The sequence below is a fragment of the Taudactylus pleione genome, unplaced genomic scaffold (assembly GCF_031769625.1).
Source record: "Taudactylus pleione unplaced genomic scaffold, aTauple2 ptg000305l, whole genome shotgun sequence".
Classification (NCBI taxonomy): Eukaryota; Metazoa; Chordata; class Amphibia; order Anura; family Myobatrachidae; genus Taudactylus; species Taudactylus pleione.
In genome coordinates, this window is record NW_028284706.1 from 2,770,652 (window position 1) to 2,788,125 (window position 17,474).

The window sequence follows — 17,474 nt, forward strand, 5'->3', positions numbered from 1 at the left end:
CCCCTACACCTCTAAATGAGGCCTATTTTATGCATTATGACACCTAGTTAGAAACGTGTCATGTCTAGATCACACATTTTGTAGAAAGAAGCATGCACAGGAAAAAGCTTTTTTTTCTGTAATCAAAAAAGTTCCTTTATTAGTAAAAAATAATAATAAAAAAAAACATGCATTACTCTATGCTAGGTCTAATAAGATATACAAACTTTTATCTTTAGGTTTTACTGCTATAAGACACTGATGGCACCTCGTACTCACATGATTGTGAGTAACCTTTACACAGGGCTGCAAGTGCTAAGGTTTTATTATTCTGCAAGTGCACTTACACCTGCAAGTCAAAAATATTAATAATTATAATGTACTATAGGCCTATCACCTTGGAGAAAAGGTTGACCTGTCTCCACTGAATATCTATCCTCTGCCTGGCAAAGTGAACACATTTACTAGAAGCACTATGGCAGGAAGTTGCTCAGAAGGAGTGGGGGATGGAAGAGGCTTCTTACCTTGGTTGCAGCACATTTCTCTGCATCCTCTGGGCCAGCATGTCCGTTCTGCAGGAATAATTGATAAAAAAAAAAAAAAGTTATAGAAGCATAGACATATTGTGTTTCCAACCACAAAGCTCTAATATAACTACATTGCTTGCTTTACGGCTTTTTTTTAAAAGCCCATCTATAGGAGAGATGTCTGTCTATTTTGTGGTATCATATGTTAAATATTTTTTAACTGTGTGTTAATCATATGAAAAAATACAACATGGTAATAAACAATCTTCCTGAATAAGGAACAAAATTATATTAAAAAAAAGTTGTTTTTTTTGTAACAGGAGGAGAAATGTGGGGTCCCCCTGGTGATTTCAACTACACATTTAAGACACAGCGTTAAATTGTTCCAAACTGAAAATCAGACATAGTGACTGAAGCAGTTATTTTGTATAAGTGCGTTACACCTATACATATTGGTCATACAGGCATTCATAGGGACCCCTAGATCTCGGTGCTGTAAGCTGCAATGTATTAGTCACCTAATTCTAACTAGCATGCCACTATTACAAGTGAACCTTATGGTTGAAGTGCACGGAAAACCTAGATTATGCCCTCCCTCCACTTATATACACAAGGTAAGTTATGTGTTTTCATTACCACTTATTTATAAAGCACATACATCTTCCACAGAGAATAAATTGACCATTCACATCAGTCTCTGCCCCAGTGGAGCTTAAAAATCTATATTCCCTTACACATGTACACACACATACATTGTGGGAGGAAACTGAAGCACCCAGAAAAAAAACCCACGCAAGCACGGGGAGAATATAAAAACTCCACACAGTTAGGGCTGTGGTGGGAATTAAACCCAAGACCTCAGTGCTGTGAGGCAGTAACACTAATCATTACACCATCCGTGCTGTTGTGGGTTTTCCTAATGCAGGATTTCCTCTTCTGCACAGAAGATTAAGAGAGTATTTGTATTGAACGCTGTACTGAGAAAAAATTGAAGGCGCTAATTAAGGTATCACTATTACACATACAATGTATAGCTGCTCTCCACAAGAGAGAAACTCTAAAAATATAAGTAGAAAGCAGATGTAAAAAGATTAAAAGTAAAAAAAAATATGAATTCTGTTATAGCTTTTAAAGCAAAGGTTCTCAAACTCAGACCTCAGGACCCCAAACATGTCACATTTTCCAGGTCACCTAGCAGGTGCACAGATGTATTCATTAATCACTGACACATTTTAAAGATCCACAGGTGGAGCGGGTTGGCTATGAAATACCAGCTGTTGGGATGCCGCTGGACAGAATACAGATAGCGGTATCCCGACATCCATAGGAATGAACGTAAGTATTTTGCTAATCCCTGCCCTAACCCTCCCCGATGCCTAACTCTAACCTCCATCCCTAGTGCCTAAACCTAACCTCCCCCTCCCCATACCCTAATCCTAACAGTCCCTCCCCGATGCATAACCCTCCCCCTAAGCCTAACCCTAATCTCGTCCTATCACCCCAATACTTACCTTCGGGATGCCGGCAGTCGGGACACTGGTGTCGGGATCTCAACCTGTTGGGATTATGGCGCTGGTATACAGACCGTCGGCATCCTGCATGCCGGGATGCCGACTACATCCTGGTGGAGATAATTTCACTTGTGATTCTGTGAGGAGACCTGGAAAACATGCACTGTTGCGGTCCTGAGGACAGAGGCCCTGATTCAGAGTTGGACGCTCTGACAGAGTGCTCGCTCTGAATCAGGGCCGTCCTTCTTCATTTTTAGAGCGGCCTCCTGGCTGCTCGTATAGCTGTGGGTGACCATCCACAGCTATAGCGAGCGGCCAGGAAGATGGTCGCGATGGTCAAGACCATCGCGACCATTGGGCATGCGAAGAGACCCTTGTGGTAGGGTCTCGTTGCCGCAAGCCCTGGAGTGCTTTCGGCTCTATCAGAGCCAAAAGCACTCCCACTGACATCACTTGTGATGTCAGTGGGGCCGGCACCAGATGGTAGGCGTTCCCAAGGGAACGCCTCCGTCTGGGCAGCCACGCCCCGGCACGCCCGCCAAAGGGGGCGTGCTGTCACTCAACATCGCCAGCATGCCCCCTTTGTAGCAAGACCCGGAGTGACGGCTTGCCCGTCGCTATCCGGGTCTCGCGCATGCGCACATCGGAGCCGCCTCTGTCGTGCGCATGCACACTGGGCCAACATCGACCCGCTTGCGAGCGCTCAGCGCTCACAAGCGGGTCTGAATCAGGCCCAGAGTTTGAGAACCAGTGTTTTAGAGAACACATATGTTGCTCTCAAGCTGCAGTCATCAGAAAATCTCTACCAGAGCAGAAATGCTCAACATACTGATGGATTTATAGATGATGTGAAGGACAAGGAAGTTACAGTGTTCTTTGTTATTTTAAACTTTTGGTGCATACACAAAAGGTCAGATTTTTCTTCAGATCTGAACGATAACTATAATGATTTAAGAAATCATTCAATCGTTCATATCTGAAGGAAAATCTGATATATCTGATATGTCTGAACGATGCGCGTTCCCGATAGTCAGATAACGATATCTGACATCTGATGTGTTTGCAGTCAGATTTGGATGATTCCATTCATTTTAAATGGAGTCAAAAATCGTTCATAGTTCAAATCGTTGGTCAAATCGTTCATCTGACACATCTGACAAATCTGACCGTGTGTATGCTCCATTTGTAATAAATTGCCAGAACTTTAAACAGTGCCTTATATGGTTGTAGCCACTGATCTGGTTACAACTCTTTCTAACCAAGGTGAGAAAAAAATTAAACAAATAAATCTACAATGGAAACAGCAGTTTACTCTTGTGCTGAGGGTTAGCGGAGCTTAACTCAGGGAAATCACATGTTACTAGGATTCCAAACCCAAGAAGATTAACCAACAAATCAATTTGGGATATCTATTGCTCCCTCCTTGAAAACACTATATGGATCTTCTGTTCAGTTGACATTGTAGGATTACAAAGGGAGAATTAGGGGCAGTTCTGAAAATCCAAGTACAACTGTACTGTTGCTGCAGTTAGTAAAGATTTGGAAAGCTTCACAAAACATACCAAATCGATCCAAGAAACGAGAAAAATGTGCCAAGTTAATTTCTACAATCAAGAGATGAGGGACTAAGAAAAAAAAACCTGCACCTGTTCAAAAATGCAACACTGCAGTATATAGTTCCTATTGTGAGCAGTATTTAACAAAAGTTGTTTGCAATGGGAATCTGCATGCATCTACATTGTATTTTTCCCCCATGGCATGATGAGAAAAAGTCATTTGTAAATTTAAGTACTTCAGTCCTTAAAGTCTTTAAGTGCCAGTGTCAGCTGTGCCAGCAGCATAACAGTTAAATAAGCAACACTGCATTGAGTAGTAGCCCCCCCCTTCTCTCATCGCCATGGAAATGGCAAGGTACAATGGAGCAAGAGAACAGTGTATAAAAGACCTTGTGTTACAGTACATGCCACTCCAGAGAAAGGTAACATACTTGTTTAGGATCTCATAGATCTGCGGTTACCATTGTGTGAGGAGTACTGCAGTCAAATACAGGATGTCCAGACGGCATCCTGGATTAAGACGTGAAAAGTGTACAACAGACATACACGCACAGAAAGATCTGTGCTTCTGACATCTGCACAAAGGTATTCCAAATAAATAAATGGAACGCGGATGAACAAAGAAGTTGCCCTGGCCCCTGGATGATGTTTCCAGGCTGGCAGATCATGAAATGCAAGATGATTCTGCCAAGAGATCACTCAAACCCCCATAATGTATACATATGGACGTTACAATACAAGGCTAGAAATTTTCATGTGCATGGGAAAATGAAGATGCTCCAGTGAATCGTTACACAGCATTGTTACAAACAACGGGAGGGGGGAGACTTAGTAGAGAGAATATGGTACAATGCAGCAGCTGATCATTGGGGTCTCATTTTCAGTGTTCTTCTCAGCCAGGTAGCAGTATGTGAATAATTATTTTATTCCCAGTCATTAAATGGGACAATTATATTTCTACTCTATTTCCTGTACATCTGAGTTTACAGAGAAGATCATTATCTAATCACTATAAGAGCCATGACATTTTATTGGTTTTGCTGCATGTGTTCATACTGCAGAATCAATGCAAGGAATAGTTTTATATTTCCTTCTAACAGCCCTAGGCTACAGCACACTAAGGAATGTCAGCTATGTGGACAGGGCCTGCAGCTTATGTGGTGTGCAGCACAAAAGGACTGATCAGTCTGAAAACCAAAACAATCTATTTCATGCAAAGGGAATATGATAAGGCGGTTTAGCCCTGAACATGAGGCTTACAGAAGGCACATATCATATGACAAAGAGAAAGAGGTCCATAATCCCCCCTTCCCAAAAAAATACCAATTTACAGAACGTACCCAGTCCATTGTGCAACCTGTTGCAAGGCTCTTTCCACCATTTCCATTGCTGTCCAACCTCATCCAATCCTCAAACTCCCTCCACTCCATTAAAATACTTTACTGCAGTTTGTCAATATGTGGTCATATATTGAGCACATTACAAATATGACTGATATCCTGTTTATATAGCCAATTGTCCTATACTGGTTATGGTGTACCAGCATTACCAGCATGTATGACTTAATCCATTGACAACCGAGTTAATCAAAGCTCAGCCTGGAAAGCACAAACAATTCAATTAAGAAAAAGAGATTGGCTTAATGTGATACAGTATGTTATCACTGGTGAACGAGGAAGGAACAACACTTCAGTCAACTTCACAGTCAAAACGTTTATCAGGTATGTGCCACTTGCTGAGCAAGGTCACTTTGTCCACTGATGATTGTAGTTACCTAACTATTGTATTAAGTGCAATTGTTTTCACCTTCTCTTTTTTATCATACAATGTTTAGCTTGTTCCTCAATCAGCTTCGACAAGATCATGAAGAACCAAATCTACAATTTACTCCTTGTCAACTTGGAACCATATGACTGTCATAGGATCCTAGATGACTTACACAACTGCCTCCCTTACTGCTCTGTCCTATAGGGATTACACTTGAGTTACACATCTGGGAACAGGCAGAATTTTGGCAGATCAGACAGCTGGTAACACTTTTCAGTCTGTCTTCCTAGTCTAAGACTTTTTCATTATTTATTTAATGCATAGGAGTCAGAATCCTACTATATGACAATTCACATTAAATAAAATATGTAATTTTTTTCATCTATACATTGTATAGTTCTCCACACCTGCACTGAGGTTAGGTGTGTTGTAAAATAACTAATATTTTGTACCTGTCAGTCATTCACTGGGTCGCTAGGTGTTGTGCAGAGATTTTTTTTCTTTTCTCTTACTCTACCCTTTCCCTGTTTCTCCTCCTTTCCCCCCCATCTATGCTGGTATGGGAGGTGCCGATTTGCAGGACTCTGGTGGGGGCCTCCATGAAGCTCTGTAATATATTGGGTCTTAGCCTCCATTACCTGGTCCGGCGGTGTCATGTTACTGCCATCCGGACCCCTCCTGATCAAGTGTGGCATCTCTGCATGTGGGCCTAGGGTTTCCCTGATTGCAGTTACCACGGCGGCGGAACATGGGTGCCGGCATCTTAGATTTGTTCACATGACTGCATTTGCCAATTGGTTTTCCGCATTCATGTTCAAATTACCTGCTCAGGCAATAGGCACGTCCAAACACTCTCCAGTGCTAGTCTCATGGTCAGAACAATACACTTCTGGCCACGTTTCCAAGAGCTCCTGGCTGTGGTGGCTTCCAGCTATTGTTTCAGTCTTCTGTACCTGCATGCGCAAGTGCATTCTGCATTTGACTCAGTCTTCAGCCACCTACATTCTGTATCCGACTCAATTATAAGAAACCTGCTTTCACAAGTGCATTCCGCATCTGACAGTTTCCGCTTACAAGTCCATTCTGCATCCTATTTGGTCCATAATCATCTCAGCTATCTACCATGAAGGTTGTTCTTCATTTTGCATCTATTCCAGTAGGTGTCTCACTACACGCCAATGCATCTGCCTACATCCTGCTCTTAGTGGTGTCAACATCTCCTACAGGCTGTTACTAATACTTATTTTTATTCAAGTTTTGCTCTTAACAGTACAAAAAAAAGTATATAAACAGAAAAAAGAAATATAGTAACACATTCAAGAGCGCAACAAATCATCCAATGACAAAGAATAGATAGCAATTTGATTACATAAGAGATGGCAAGATATAAAAGTATAGTACTAGAGAAGGTATAAAACATCAACAGAGAATGAAAAATAAAGATACCGTATATAAAGCAAATGTGAAGGGGACACCCAGGTGAAATTTAAAAGAGAAGAAGGCCCCAGGTCCAGGGCAAAGTGGGATGATTGCCATAGAGACCTCACTTTAACAAATTTAGCGAGACATTTTTCACTAAATATACATAAAGCGTTCATGAGAAACGGTAGAACTCTCCAACCCAATCCAGGCATCGAGGAACGGAGGCTGTGGAGCCATTCAACCCCTGATAATAAGGACCTTAACTAACATTTAAAGAACAGTGACAGAGATGTACATATGTATTGAAAGAATCTGGGAGGCTGAGAGTGAAAAGACAGATACGGGGAAAGGGGGTTTGTAAAAAGAAAGAGAAAAAAAAAGAAGAAGATCCCGATCTCACCAGAATTCCGATACACACGGACACGACTACAACAAATGCCAGAAATCAGCCTCAGGAGGGTTACATTTAGGGATGGAGGTAGAGGTCAACTGCCTAAGCTTAGCAAGATGCACTGGAGGACAGTAGACCATGTGCAATAAGTAGCGTTGTAACTGCTGAAAACCGGCATATCTCTAGGCCACACAGGGGGAGCCAAGTTGCAATGTCCAGTCATTGTCCGCCAAGGGGACCAAGTCACCCTCGCACCATAGTCTCAGAGACTAACCCCTCACCCCAAAATTTAGCAACAAGGTGGAGTAACCATAAGAAATACTCTTTTTAGCAATGTACGAAACAAAGTATGTACAAGCAACTCAGAGATAAGTGGCACAGCTCCACTCCCCACTGAGCACAGAGAGCGTAGTGGAGCTGCAAGTATCTTTAAAACATACTGTTCGGAAGACCGAACTCCACCCTAGGCTGAGAGTAGCACACATTCTGATACAGTTGACTCACAGTACCCGCCCAACTAGACAACCAGAGTGTCCGATACTCAAGACTAAAGAGGTCAGAATAAGAAGGGTTACTACACAGAAAAGAACATGGGTCTGTAACAGAGTCATCCAAAATCCTAGCAGCTGACTGGTGAAGGCTCGTAGAGTCTGGCAATATAGGGGAACAGTGTCTTAAGGAGAATCCAGCAAGCAAAAACTGGAGTGGGTTAAACTGATTACCAGCCTGATGAAGTAGGGCAGAGTATCGGTGTGCTTCCCCATGATCAGAGTCCGTAAACCTATTCCCAAACAATGCACCAACTGAGAAGCCATATAAAACCTTAAATAAGGAAGAAACAGGCCCCCCTCTCCACTGGGACAACTAGTGTTCCCGCTAGGCTGTTTTAACAAGGCGCTGCCCTATTTTAAAACTAGTGTTCCACCTAAATGTACAGCAAGAATTTTGCCTAATACTTTAATATAAATGGACAATAGGGAAATTGGATAGGAGTTCGGATAAGCCGGATCCTTACCAGGTTCGGGAATTATCACTATCAGAGCTTCCGCCATAAACGGGGGCAATGAGCCAACCTTAAGGAGTGTAGATTAGAGACAAAAAAAACAAAACAAATGGGCCTTATACAGCTCAATAGGGAACCCATCAAATTCAGAGGGGAAGGACTTAATTTTATTTTCCACTTCCTCCATGGAGATAGGGGCGTCTACAAAGACTCTGCTGTCCTCTATCAGCATGGGGAGAACAATCTGATCTAGATAAAAAGTTAGATGTTAGAGAATAGCTAACCTGAGAAGCATACATCTTTCAAAAGTAATCATAAAATACTGCAGCTAGAGACGAGATGTGTCCACATACAACTTACCTCCATGCGCTACAAGACGAGTTGGAGTACAGTATTAGTAGCCCCACTTTCATCCAGCAATCTGCGCACAGTGGATGAAGCAGAGTCAACCCAAGCCACATAAACCATATACTTGCTCACCCGACTGCCTGGATGTAGTGATCGTAAAAAGAGAAAAGAAGACTCCATTTCAACGTGTCCAAAAGGAAGTCAGACCAATCCTCATGTACAATAAGCCATTGCACCCTATTGCCTGAAAGGCGACTAGTAAGGTCTCTCTCCTCAATAGCATGACACTATTTCGCTTAATCCTCTTGCTCACGCTGTGAAACACCTTAATCTGAGCCACTCTAGATACCAAAGTACCTCAAAGAAAGGCCTTAAATGTGACCCAGACTAACAAGGCCGATTGTCCTATAGGGTAATCAGCAAAGAAACTATCCCAGGTGGCAAGGAGTTCGGATGCTGCCCCCATCTGTGATAGCCAGAAGGGGTTTATGCCACAGAAATTAGTTTGATAAGTGAAACTGATCTCAGCGAATAGCGTGTCTTATGTATAATGGCGTTTTATAACCCACTGGGTCAAAAATGAAGTGCAGTAGTGTTCATATATATATATGTGCATAAGTCTTCTAGCAAAGTGTAGATGTAAGTGCTTTGTGAAAAAAGTGCAGTGTGTGCAAAAATGTGCTACTAAAGTGCTGAAATAGACCAATAATTTATCCGTTTAAAATGACCCCGTATATAGCACCCGCCAACTGCCCGTACACTGGCTGCAGGGGCCATCGACATTGACATCTCAACTGGGGGGGGGCAAATTTAAATTCCTGCACAGTTGCAATGTCAACCCAGACATATTGAGCGGCTGATTGGTAAGTGTGTATAGCTTATGCATCGGCCGCTCTGATGGTGTATCGGTCTGCTGACCGATCCGTCGTCACAGTATATACCCAGCATAAAATGTTGATCTTCCTGGGTTTAGCTAAAACTGCCATTTAGTAAAATGTTGTTTTACAACTGTTGCTGCATGCTCTGTAGCTCATACAAGAATAGTCCATCTTATTTGATTTATTTTTTGTAAAAAAATTGTCAACTTTCACTCTCGCATTTATTTTGTTGAAATAAAAATATTTTTTTTCATTAGAGATGTGCGCCGACCCCCGTGTTTTGGATCTGGATTTGGTTTTGCCAAAACCGCCCCTGGCGTGTTTTGGTTTTGGATCTGTATTTTTTTTAAAAAAATGTATCAAATCTGCTAAAATCACATAATTTGGAGGTTTCTTTGTGCCTACAGTATTATTAACCTCAATAACATTAATTTCCACTCTTTTCCATTCAATTTTGACAACCTCATAGCTCACAATATTGTTTTCATCCGGTTTAGCCTCAAAATTTGCACCAAGCTAGCTGGCTGACTAAGCTAAGCAGCAGCAGTGGGCGGCACAAACACGTGGCAGTTCATCTTCCAACATGGCACATCAAGAAACAAATGTTTTTATTATTCAAGAGGCCTGAGGGAGATGGAGTATGTATGTAGTTAAAGGCAGGGACAGGAAGTGTTGATTGGTAGTAAATTTAATTAAATTTTTCCCGAAGCAAATTTATGAGGGGGGAGGAGGGGACGCATTTACAAAAAATATTTTACTCATTCTCATCAGTGCTTGCCCCAGAAGAATCCTTGAGTGATATACCTGCTGCTGCTGGGAGTGGATTTTCATCTCAGAAGGGGACCAGGAAGACTACTAAGAGTGCTTTCCAAACAAATGACTGGTAAACAATCCTTTGCAAAGATTCCACTTCACTAAAAAAGCATTTCCCAACCTGTACAAGGGCATTACGTTTTTTGTAATCAGTGGCTCCAAAATTCCATTGTACCCACTGTCCACTTGCCCACATTTCTGTGGTTAAGCCAAACAGAGCAAATGAAAGATTTAAGGTTTAAGTCTTACGTTGTGTCTTTCTTGAGAATCCTTGAGTGCTATGCCTGCTGCTGCTGGGAGTGGATTTTCATCCCAGAAGGGATGAAGAAGTTGTGTCTTTCTTCCCTACGGACACAGATCTGAAGATATGCCAAGAACTGTTGGTAAGCAAATTGTCAGCTCAAGTGGCACATGATGCAGCAGTGGCTTCTTCTTCAGTTTCTCCAGCAAGTGCATCTGCCGAGAAAAAATTTAACTTTCCCCAAAAACTCACTGGTGATGCAGATAAGTCAACACAACCAAGTTTTTTTTTGTCTTGTGCCCAGGCATGACAATGGGCTTTTCCTTATCATGGGCAACAACTGTTTCATCCACTGGTGCCTAATTTACACAAAACAACATCCTCATCAACATCATCCTCATTAGCATTAGCTACACAAATATCCTGCTCATCCTGGTGCAATTCCACAGAAGCATCCTCTATTTCTATGTCAGCATGTTCACTTGTGCTTACATTAAGAGGCAGAACCTTTAGGCCTTTCAGATATATCAGAATCGGCTGCGCTGCAGGGCGGACCTGATATGTCTGTGAACAACGTCGTTCACAGACATACTGGGTGTACACACCTGCCAAGGCAACATGGCAAAAGATGTGTATTGTGGATAAAAGTACAGTAACGTAGTACTAGGGGCCTAAAATTATGAATGCTGCCTAAACATATTATGATCACCAGGTCACCATTGCTCCCAAGAAAGGCACACTGGCAAAGAGATCATACCACTTCTGTCAGGTCCTAGGTTACCCTTGTTTCCCGAAGGAGCGATTGCAGCTCTGGCTATGGTCGCAAGGCAGTGTTCTAGAATGCTAAATGCCATGGTGATAGGTTTCGTCTGGCGTGAGGGGGCACAGACTGGTGACTGTTTCTGGAGAAGAGGGCATAGGCTGTTGTAATGTGTTGCAACATGTTAAGCATAGGCTGGGTATAATATTTTAAAGAAATACACACTAAAGATTGTTAGGTGTATACTGGGGATAGTCTCAATACAGACAACTGAATCACGGCAAGGTACTTAAGTTAGGCGTTGAAATACTGACGCCTATCTTAATCACAATGCCAGACCTCCAGACCGAAAACAGTAAGTCCAGGGCACCCCTTAGCGTTAGCCTCGGGGAAGGGTGGGGGGGTGTAGCGGGGTTAGGGTTAGGTTTTAGGGGGGGTGGTTAGCGTTAGGCACCCCTAGGGGTGAGGGCTAGGAATCCCCGGGGGGAGGTTAGGGTTAGGCACTAGGAGGGAGGTTAGGATTAGGCACTAGGGGGGAGGTTAGGGTTAGGGGGGTGGAGAGGGGTAGGGATAGGATACTCACCTGCCCTGTCGGGATCTTCCCCCCTCGGGCTGCCGGTGTCAAGATATGAACAGCCGCCGGGACTTCATACCCATTCCGTATACTGTACAGCTTGCAAATCTTCAATTACAAAACTGCATGCACCTAACTTTTGGCACTGACTCCTGAGTCTGAGATAAGTTTGTCCATGTGTTCCATAGATGTAACACTACTGCATGATTACCACACTTTATCAACACTAGAGTTAGCAGAATATTGTATTTTAGGATAGGATCATGAGAAATAATTAAATAGTATACCTTTAGAAAGCACTCATCTTGACTATGCAGCTCATTTTTGGGTATCAAGACTCAAAAAGGTGGTTTTACAATTGTAGAGTCACAATATTAACAAATAGAACTGTATGGAATATTTCACTTTTAAGAAAAGAATGTACAACTCAATGTATTTACACTAAAGAGATATTAACACCAGGTTCCCCTGGCAGAAGGAAGAAGTGTTAACTCTAAAGCTGCAAAAAGGTATTTTAAAAGGAACATTTAACCTAAAATATGAATATAAGTTCTCTCCTCCTAACAGCATCCTCATGCCTAACTTCAACAGTTGTACATGTGTCAACATTTAGAGTAAAGGTGTGTACACACTTGGTGATATTACTGAACGATTGCACGATTACAACATCGTAATCGTGCACAAATATAAGGTCGGAAACGACCAGCAATGTGCGCTCCCGATGGTCGTTTCCGACATCTATCATCGCCTGAACATGCTGGCCAATCTGCCGATAACAACAGATTGCCCATGTTCAGGAATGCTGGAATGTGCCTACACTGAATGACTAATCGTTCAGTGTAGGCACTGCAGGGGATCAGGAACGACTGTACGATTACGATGTCGTAATCGTACTGTCTTTCCTAATTGCCAAGTGTGTACGCTGCTTTAGTCACATTTTAGCTCCCCGAGCACATCACAGGGATGGGCTCCTTTCGGAGCCAATGTCCCTGTATGTGCCGGATGATACATCCGGGCGCTATGATTGCATATTGTAATGTGATCATGGGCAGTAATTTCATGCCCAGATGGCATTGCAATAACGATTAATAAATGGGGGCCTTTGGCTGTTAAGCTGTGCTTGTAAGCCATCTTGTAACAGAGGTGCATCAAACATGTCATATCCCAGTTCAACAGCCTAAAATCTTTTGTAGCAAATGTTTTAGGTTGCTGTACCTTCCTAATGCTGGCCATACACTCTGCAATTATCGGGACGATCCGCGGATCGCCGCGATAATTGCAGCGTGTATGCGGGCGACCGAGGGTTAAATATTGCTCGGTCAGGCATGCCGTATTGTCCAGCATGCCCGTCCGATGCGATATTTACCCGGGAAACTGTCGGCCGCATCGGGCAGTGTATGCCCAGCACGGCCGACAGACAGACATTTCCTGTGTTCCTTCCTACGGAAGGAACAGGGAAATGTCTCCTCCCCCGGGGGCGGAGCGCGGATGTCGGGCTATACACTGAGATTTCTCTCACAGTGTATGCCGGCGACATCTGCGGCTGGCAGGCAGCCAGATAAAATGTCTGTCGGTCTGACAGACATTTTATCTGGCAGTGTATGCCCAGCATAAATAATACTCATATACACAAACTAACAGCAAACAACTCAATAACTATAGTGTGCTTCAGCAGACCATTGAAAATAAAACAAACAAATGTTATAGTGGTTACTGGTATAATAATAAGATTTGAAAATTGCTGTGTTCATTAATGAATTCCAATACACCAATAATAAAGTTTATATGAAAACTAGCACAATGCCAGGACCTCAACGATCCCCAACATATTTAGCATGGGTGGAGTTCAATGTTAAACATCTAAACTCACCAAGGGGTAAAAAGAAACTGCAAGACAGAAATATATCTGCAAGTACAGAATATATTGTAAACAGTACAGTAACCAAAGTTTACTTTTAGCTCCTTTTATCTACTGTTGTGTTTATTGCCATGGCAATATTGTCAGATCAATAGCACAACTGAAATAAAGAGAAATACACACACACAGTATGGATATATAGAAGACAACCATTTATAATCATAAGGAAACATGAATGAAGGATTACAGAGAACTGCTGTTGACATGCTGAAATCGCTGTTCACTTCCAATAGGCACTATGCGATATAATATAGAATACATTGTATAACCAACGTGGCATCGAAGTGCTAAATCTCTGCTCTAAAGCAAAAGCAAAACAGACACCTGTGGCTCTGCCTGCTCACTACTCTCCAGAACTAGAGACAAAGACATTTGTATTCAGCCTCACTTCTTTACGAGATTTATTTTTCATTAAGAAAATATAAACCTGAAATTGCACCTCAAAGAGCCCCAACATATGATTCACTCACACTCCTAAATGTGCTTGTAAACTGGAATAAACCATCATAGGAGATGCACATGGAGCTGTATTATCCGCTCATACAGCGTATACACAGGAGGTGCACTAAAACATGCACACACACAACTACCAGCAGGAATATGCACGGCATGAATGACAGGGGGTGCGCACACAGATCTGATAACAGAGACACTGCCCGTTATATACACACTAACAATGCTGGAAAGTGCTGGCAGCCGCGCACGCTCCTGTCACACCCGGCAGAGGTGTCACCGCTCTCACCTCCGTCTCCTCCGGCACCAGCTCCAGTTCGGGCCAGAGATCCACCAGTTGCGCAAGAGGCATGTTGCACGGACCAGTAGTACTCTGATTCTCCTGTCTCCCAGCGCACACTCCACACCGACTGCCTGACTCCGCCCCTCACTCACTGACAGCACTGCCTGACTCCGCCCCTCACTCACTGACAGCTCAGCCTGACCGCCCACCCCGCATACTACCGAATAGCGCGCTCACCATTGGTCTTTGGTAGAGGTGGGTGGGACTAATGTGGAAACCACGCCCCCATCTGACACCACCCACAACCCTTCAGGTAAATTTTTCCCCTGGGCTTAACAAGCGGCATAGAAAGCGGCGAGCGCGCAGTGTGCGCCATCTTGTGGCCAAAAATGTTAATGCAGTTTATTCGTTTTGTCATAATAAGTTATAAGGGAGAAAGAAAATATTGGAAGATGTGATGAGACTTGACAAAGAAAGGGCCTATCTCCAGTGCCAGATTAAGGTCCACATGGGCCTGGAGCTGAGATTTATGAAGGGCCTATTGTATGCCGCTTCAGGGAGTGCGTCCAAAACCATGGGAGTGTCAACAGTTATATGTTTGTGTGGACTATACAGAGTGTGTGGCCTGTGCCATGGAGAGTGGCTAGCACCATGGAGGACATATCTATCACCTACCTTCAACCACTTCTTCAGTCACATGAAGCATGCACCACCTGTTATTTTATAACAAACAACAAAAGAGCAGGATAGGGTACCCTCAAATGTATCTACAGGGGTCCACAACAGATATCTGCTACAGTTTCACGTTTTAGATTGTAAAAGCAGTTTTACTGAAAAATGTACCAAGCCTTGAAAGCTAATGCCATCTGAAGAGGCTACTGTCTGCAAAAAGTGTGGTAGAGGGATCCCTCTCCAGCACTCTCCACTCATGGATTTGTGGTCAGCAGACCACAAATGTGCAGTAGCCCGTCCAGCCCCAGTAACTGATAGTAAGAGATTGTTTATGCGTTCACTTTTACACATGGCAGGGACAGGCTCCACTCAGAATCCTTGTCCCTGCATGTGGTTCTTGATACATACTGGCGGTACATAAATTCTAATTATCATTCAAAGCAGTGATAAGAAAGTATGATGATCATGTCTAAAACCCAATGATTAATAAATGGTCCCCATAGTGCATTATACTGTGTCAAGATGTATGTATATATAAAATTATAGACTGCGTGTGAAACACCGGAAAAACAGCGTGCTGTCCCAAACAACCCTCTATAATGATGGATGTGGCAGCACTGCCAGATGCATCCAACTGCCTGTCGTGTGATGAAGAGATAAACAATGAATCACCAAACTGCCCAGAGAGGCAGCTACATAATAATATACACACACATACATTTTATATATCTATATTGTAATTCTCGAAGATCTGTCCCGTCTCCAACATGCATGTGCAGTTGGAACTGCTTACACTGCTAGGGAGACAGGACAGATGATAGTCTAGCAGAAGAGGGAGAAGAGAAGGATCAGGGCTGATGAAAACATGTAAGTAAGGGTGGGATGGAATGTGGGATCAAGATAGAGCAGAGGGAGTGCATGGGGTGGGGGTAGGGCAGTGGATAGAGAGGAGCAGGGGTGAAGCTAGGTTTTCTGTCATCAGGGGCAATGACTCAGCTCAGTGCCCTCCCTCTCTCCCCAGCAGATAGTAATCACCCTCTACCATATGACCGCCATATAATACAGAGAACATCAAAATGACCACCATACAATAGAGCAGTGGTTCCCAACCACGGTCCTCAAGGCACACTAACAGTCCAGGTGTTAAGGATAGCCATAATACAGCACAAGTGTTTTAAGTATCACATCAGTTAGTTTGATTTAACCATATGTGCTCAAGCATGTATACCACTAAAACCTGAACTTTTAGTGTGCCTTGACGACTGAGATTGGGAAACACTGCAATAGAGCATCGCAGGGACCACAATATAATTCAGAGAACATCACAGGGACCGCCATATCATACAGAGAGCATCAGTGATATTCATATAATACAGTCAGCATTACAGTGACCGCCATGTAAAATAGAGAGCATTAGTGACATCCACATAATGCAGAGAACATTACAGAGACAGCCATATCACACAGATAGCATTACAGTAACTGCCATATAATACAGAGAGCATCAGTGACATCCATATAATGCAGAGAACATTACAAGGACAGCCATATTACACAGAGAGCATCAGTGACATCCATATAATACAGAGAGCATTACAGTGACCACCATTTAATGCAGAAAATATTAGTTACCTCCTTTCAATACACCAAGTGACCACCATACAATACAAAGAGAAGTAAGTACCATATAATACAGACAGCACCAATGACTGCCATAAAAACAGAAGACAACACAGACATATAGCATGACCTGTGGAATGATATAGGTTAGAGAGCAAGCTACTAGCAGATATAAATATAACAGTAAAATGGAGGCAGTACTTAGGCACAGTACATATAGGAATAAGGAGGAGTACTTGCCAAATATATATAATACATTACATTATATTACACACACCTGCATAGAGGTTGCTGGGTCGGCACTTTCCCCTCCGCAAGTCATGGACTACCCAGTCTCCCTCTCCCTCCATATTATATAGACTAATGACCTGGTGAGTAGTCAATGTCCCAGTGGGACGGACGGACGGCCAGGCACATGCCCATATATATATATATATATATATATATATATATATAATCAGCGCTTAATTATTGTATATAATCAGTGCTTAATTCATGTAAGTCATTATTTAATATAGGCATGTACTTTATGTATAGCGTGCAATCATATTAAATCTTAGATGTGCATACTATAGCTAGGTGACAGTAGTCCCAGTCAGGCTCCTCACCAAAAAAATGCCTGATTACACAGTACATCAGGCACGTCTCCACCTCCTGCATACCTCCTCCCGGCTCCCTGGCGACAGAGGAGTGTGCGTGCCTCAGTCAGTGTGTCAACACAGACACACTAACTGCCTGAGCCTGCAGCTGCGCTGTAA

At 42.9% G+C, this 17,474-nt stretch overlaps 1 protein-coding gene across 1 annotated transcript in view; it reads right to left on the reverse strand.

The window, feature by feature from the left end:
• RPS6KA1 (ribosomal protein S6 kinase A1) overlaps positions 1-14,564 on the reverse strand; it is a 142,581-nt gene extending 128,017 nt beyond the window's left edge. The window contains exons 1-2 of the mRNA XM_088442077.1: positions 14,431-14,564; positions 504-551 (exon numbers count right to left, since the gene is read on the reverse strand). Of these exons, the coding sequence (XP_088298203.1) occupies positions 504-551; positions 14,431-14,493 (111 nt within the window). The 5' untranslated portion in view covers positions 14,494-14,564. The remainder of the gene's footprint in view (positions 1-503; positions 552-14,430) is intronic.
• Positions 14,565-17,474: the final 2,910 nt, after the last annotated feature.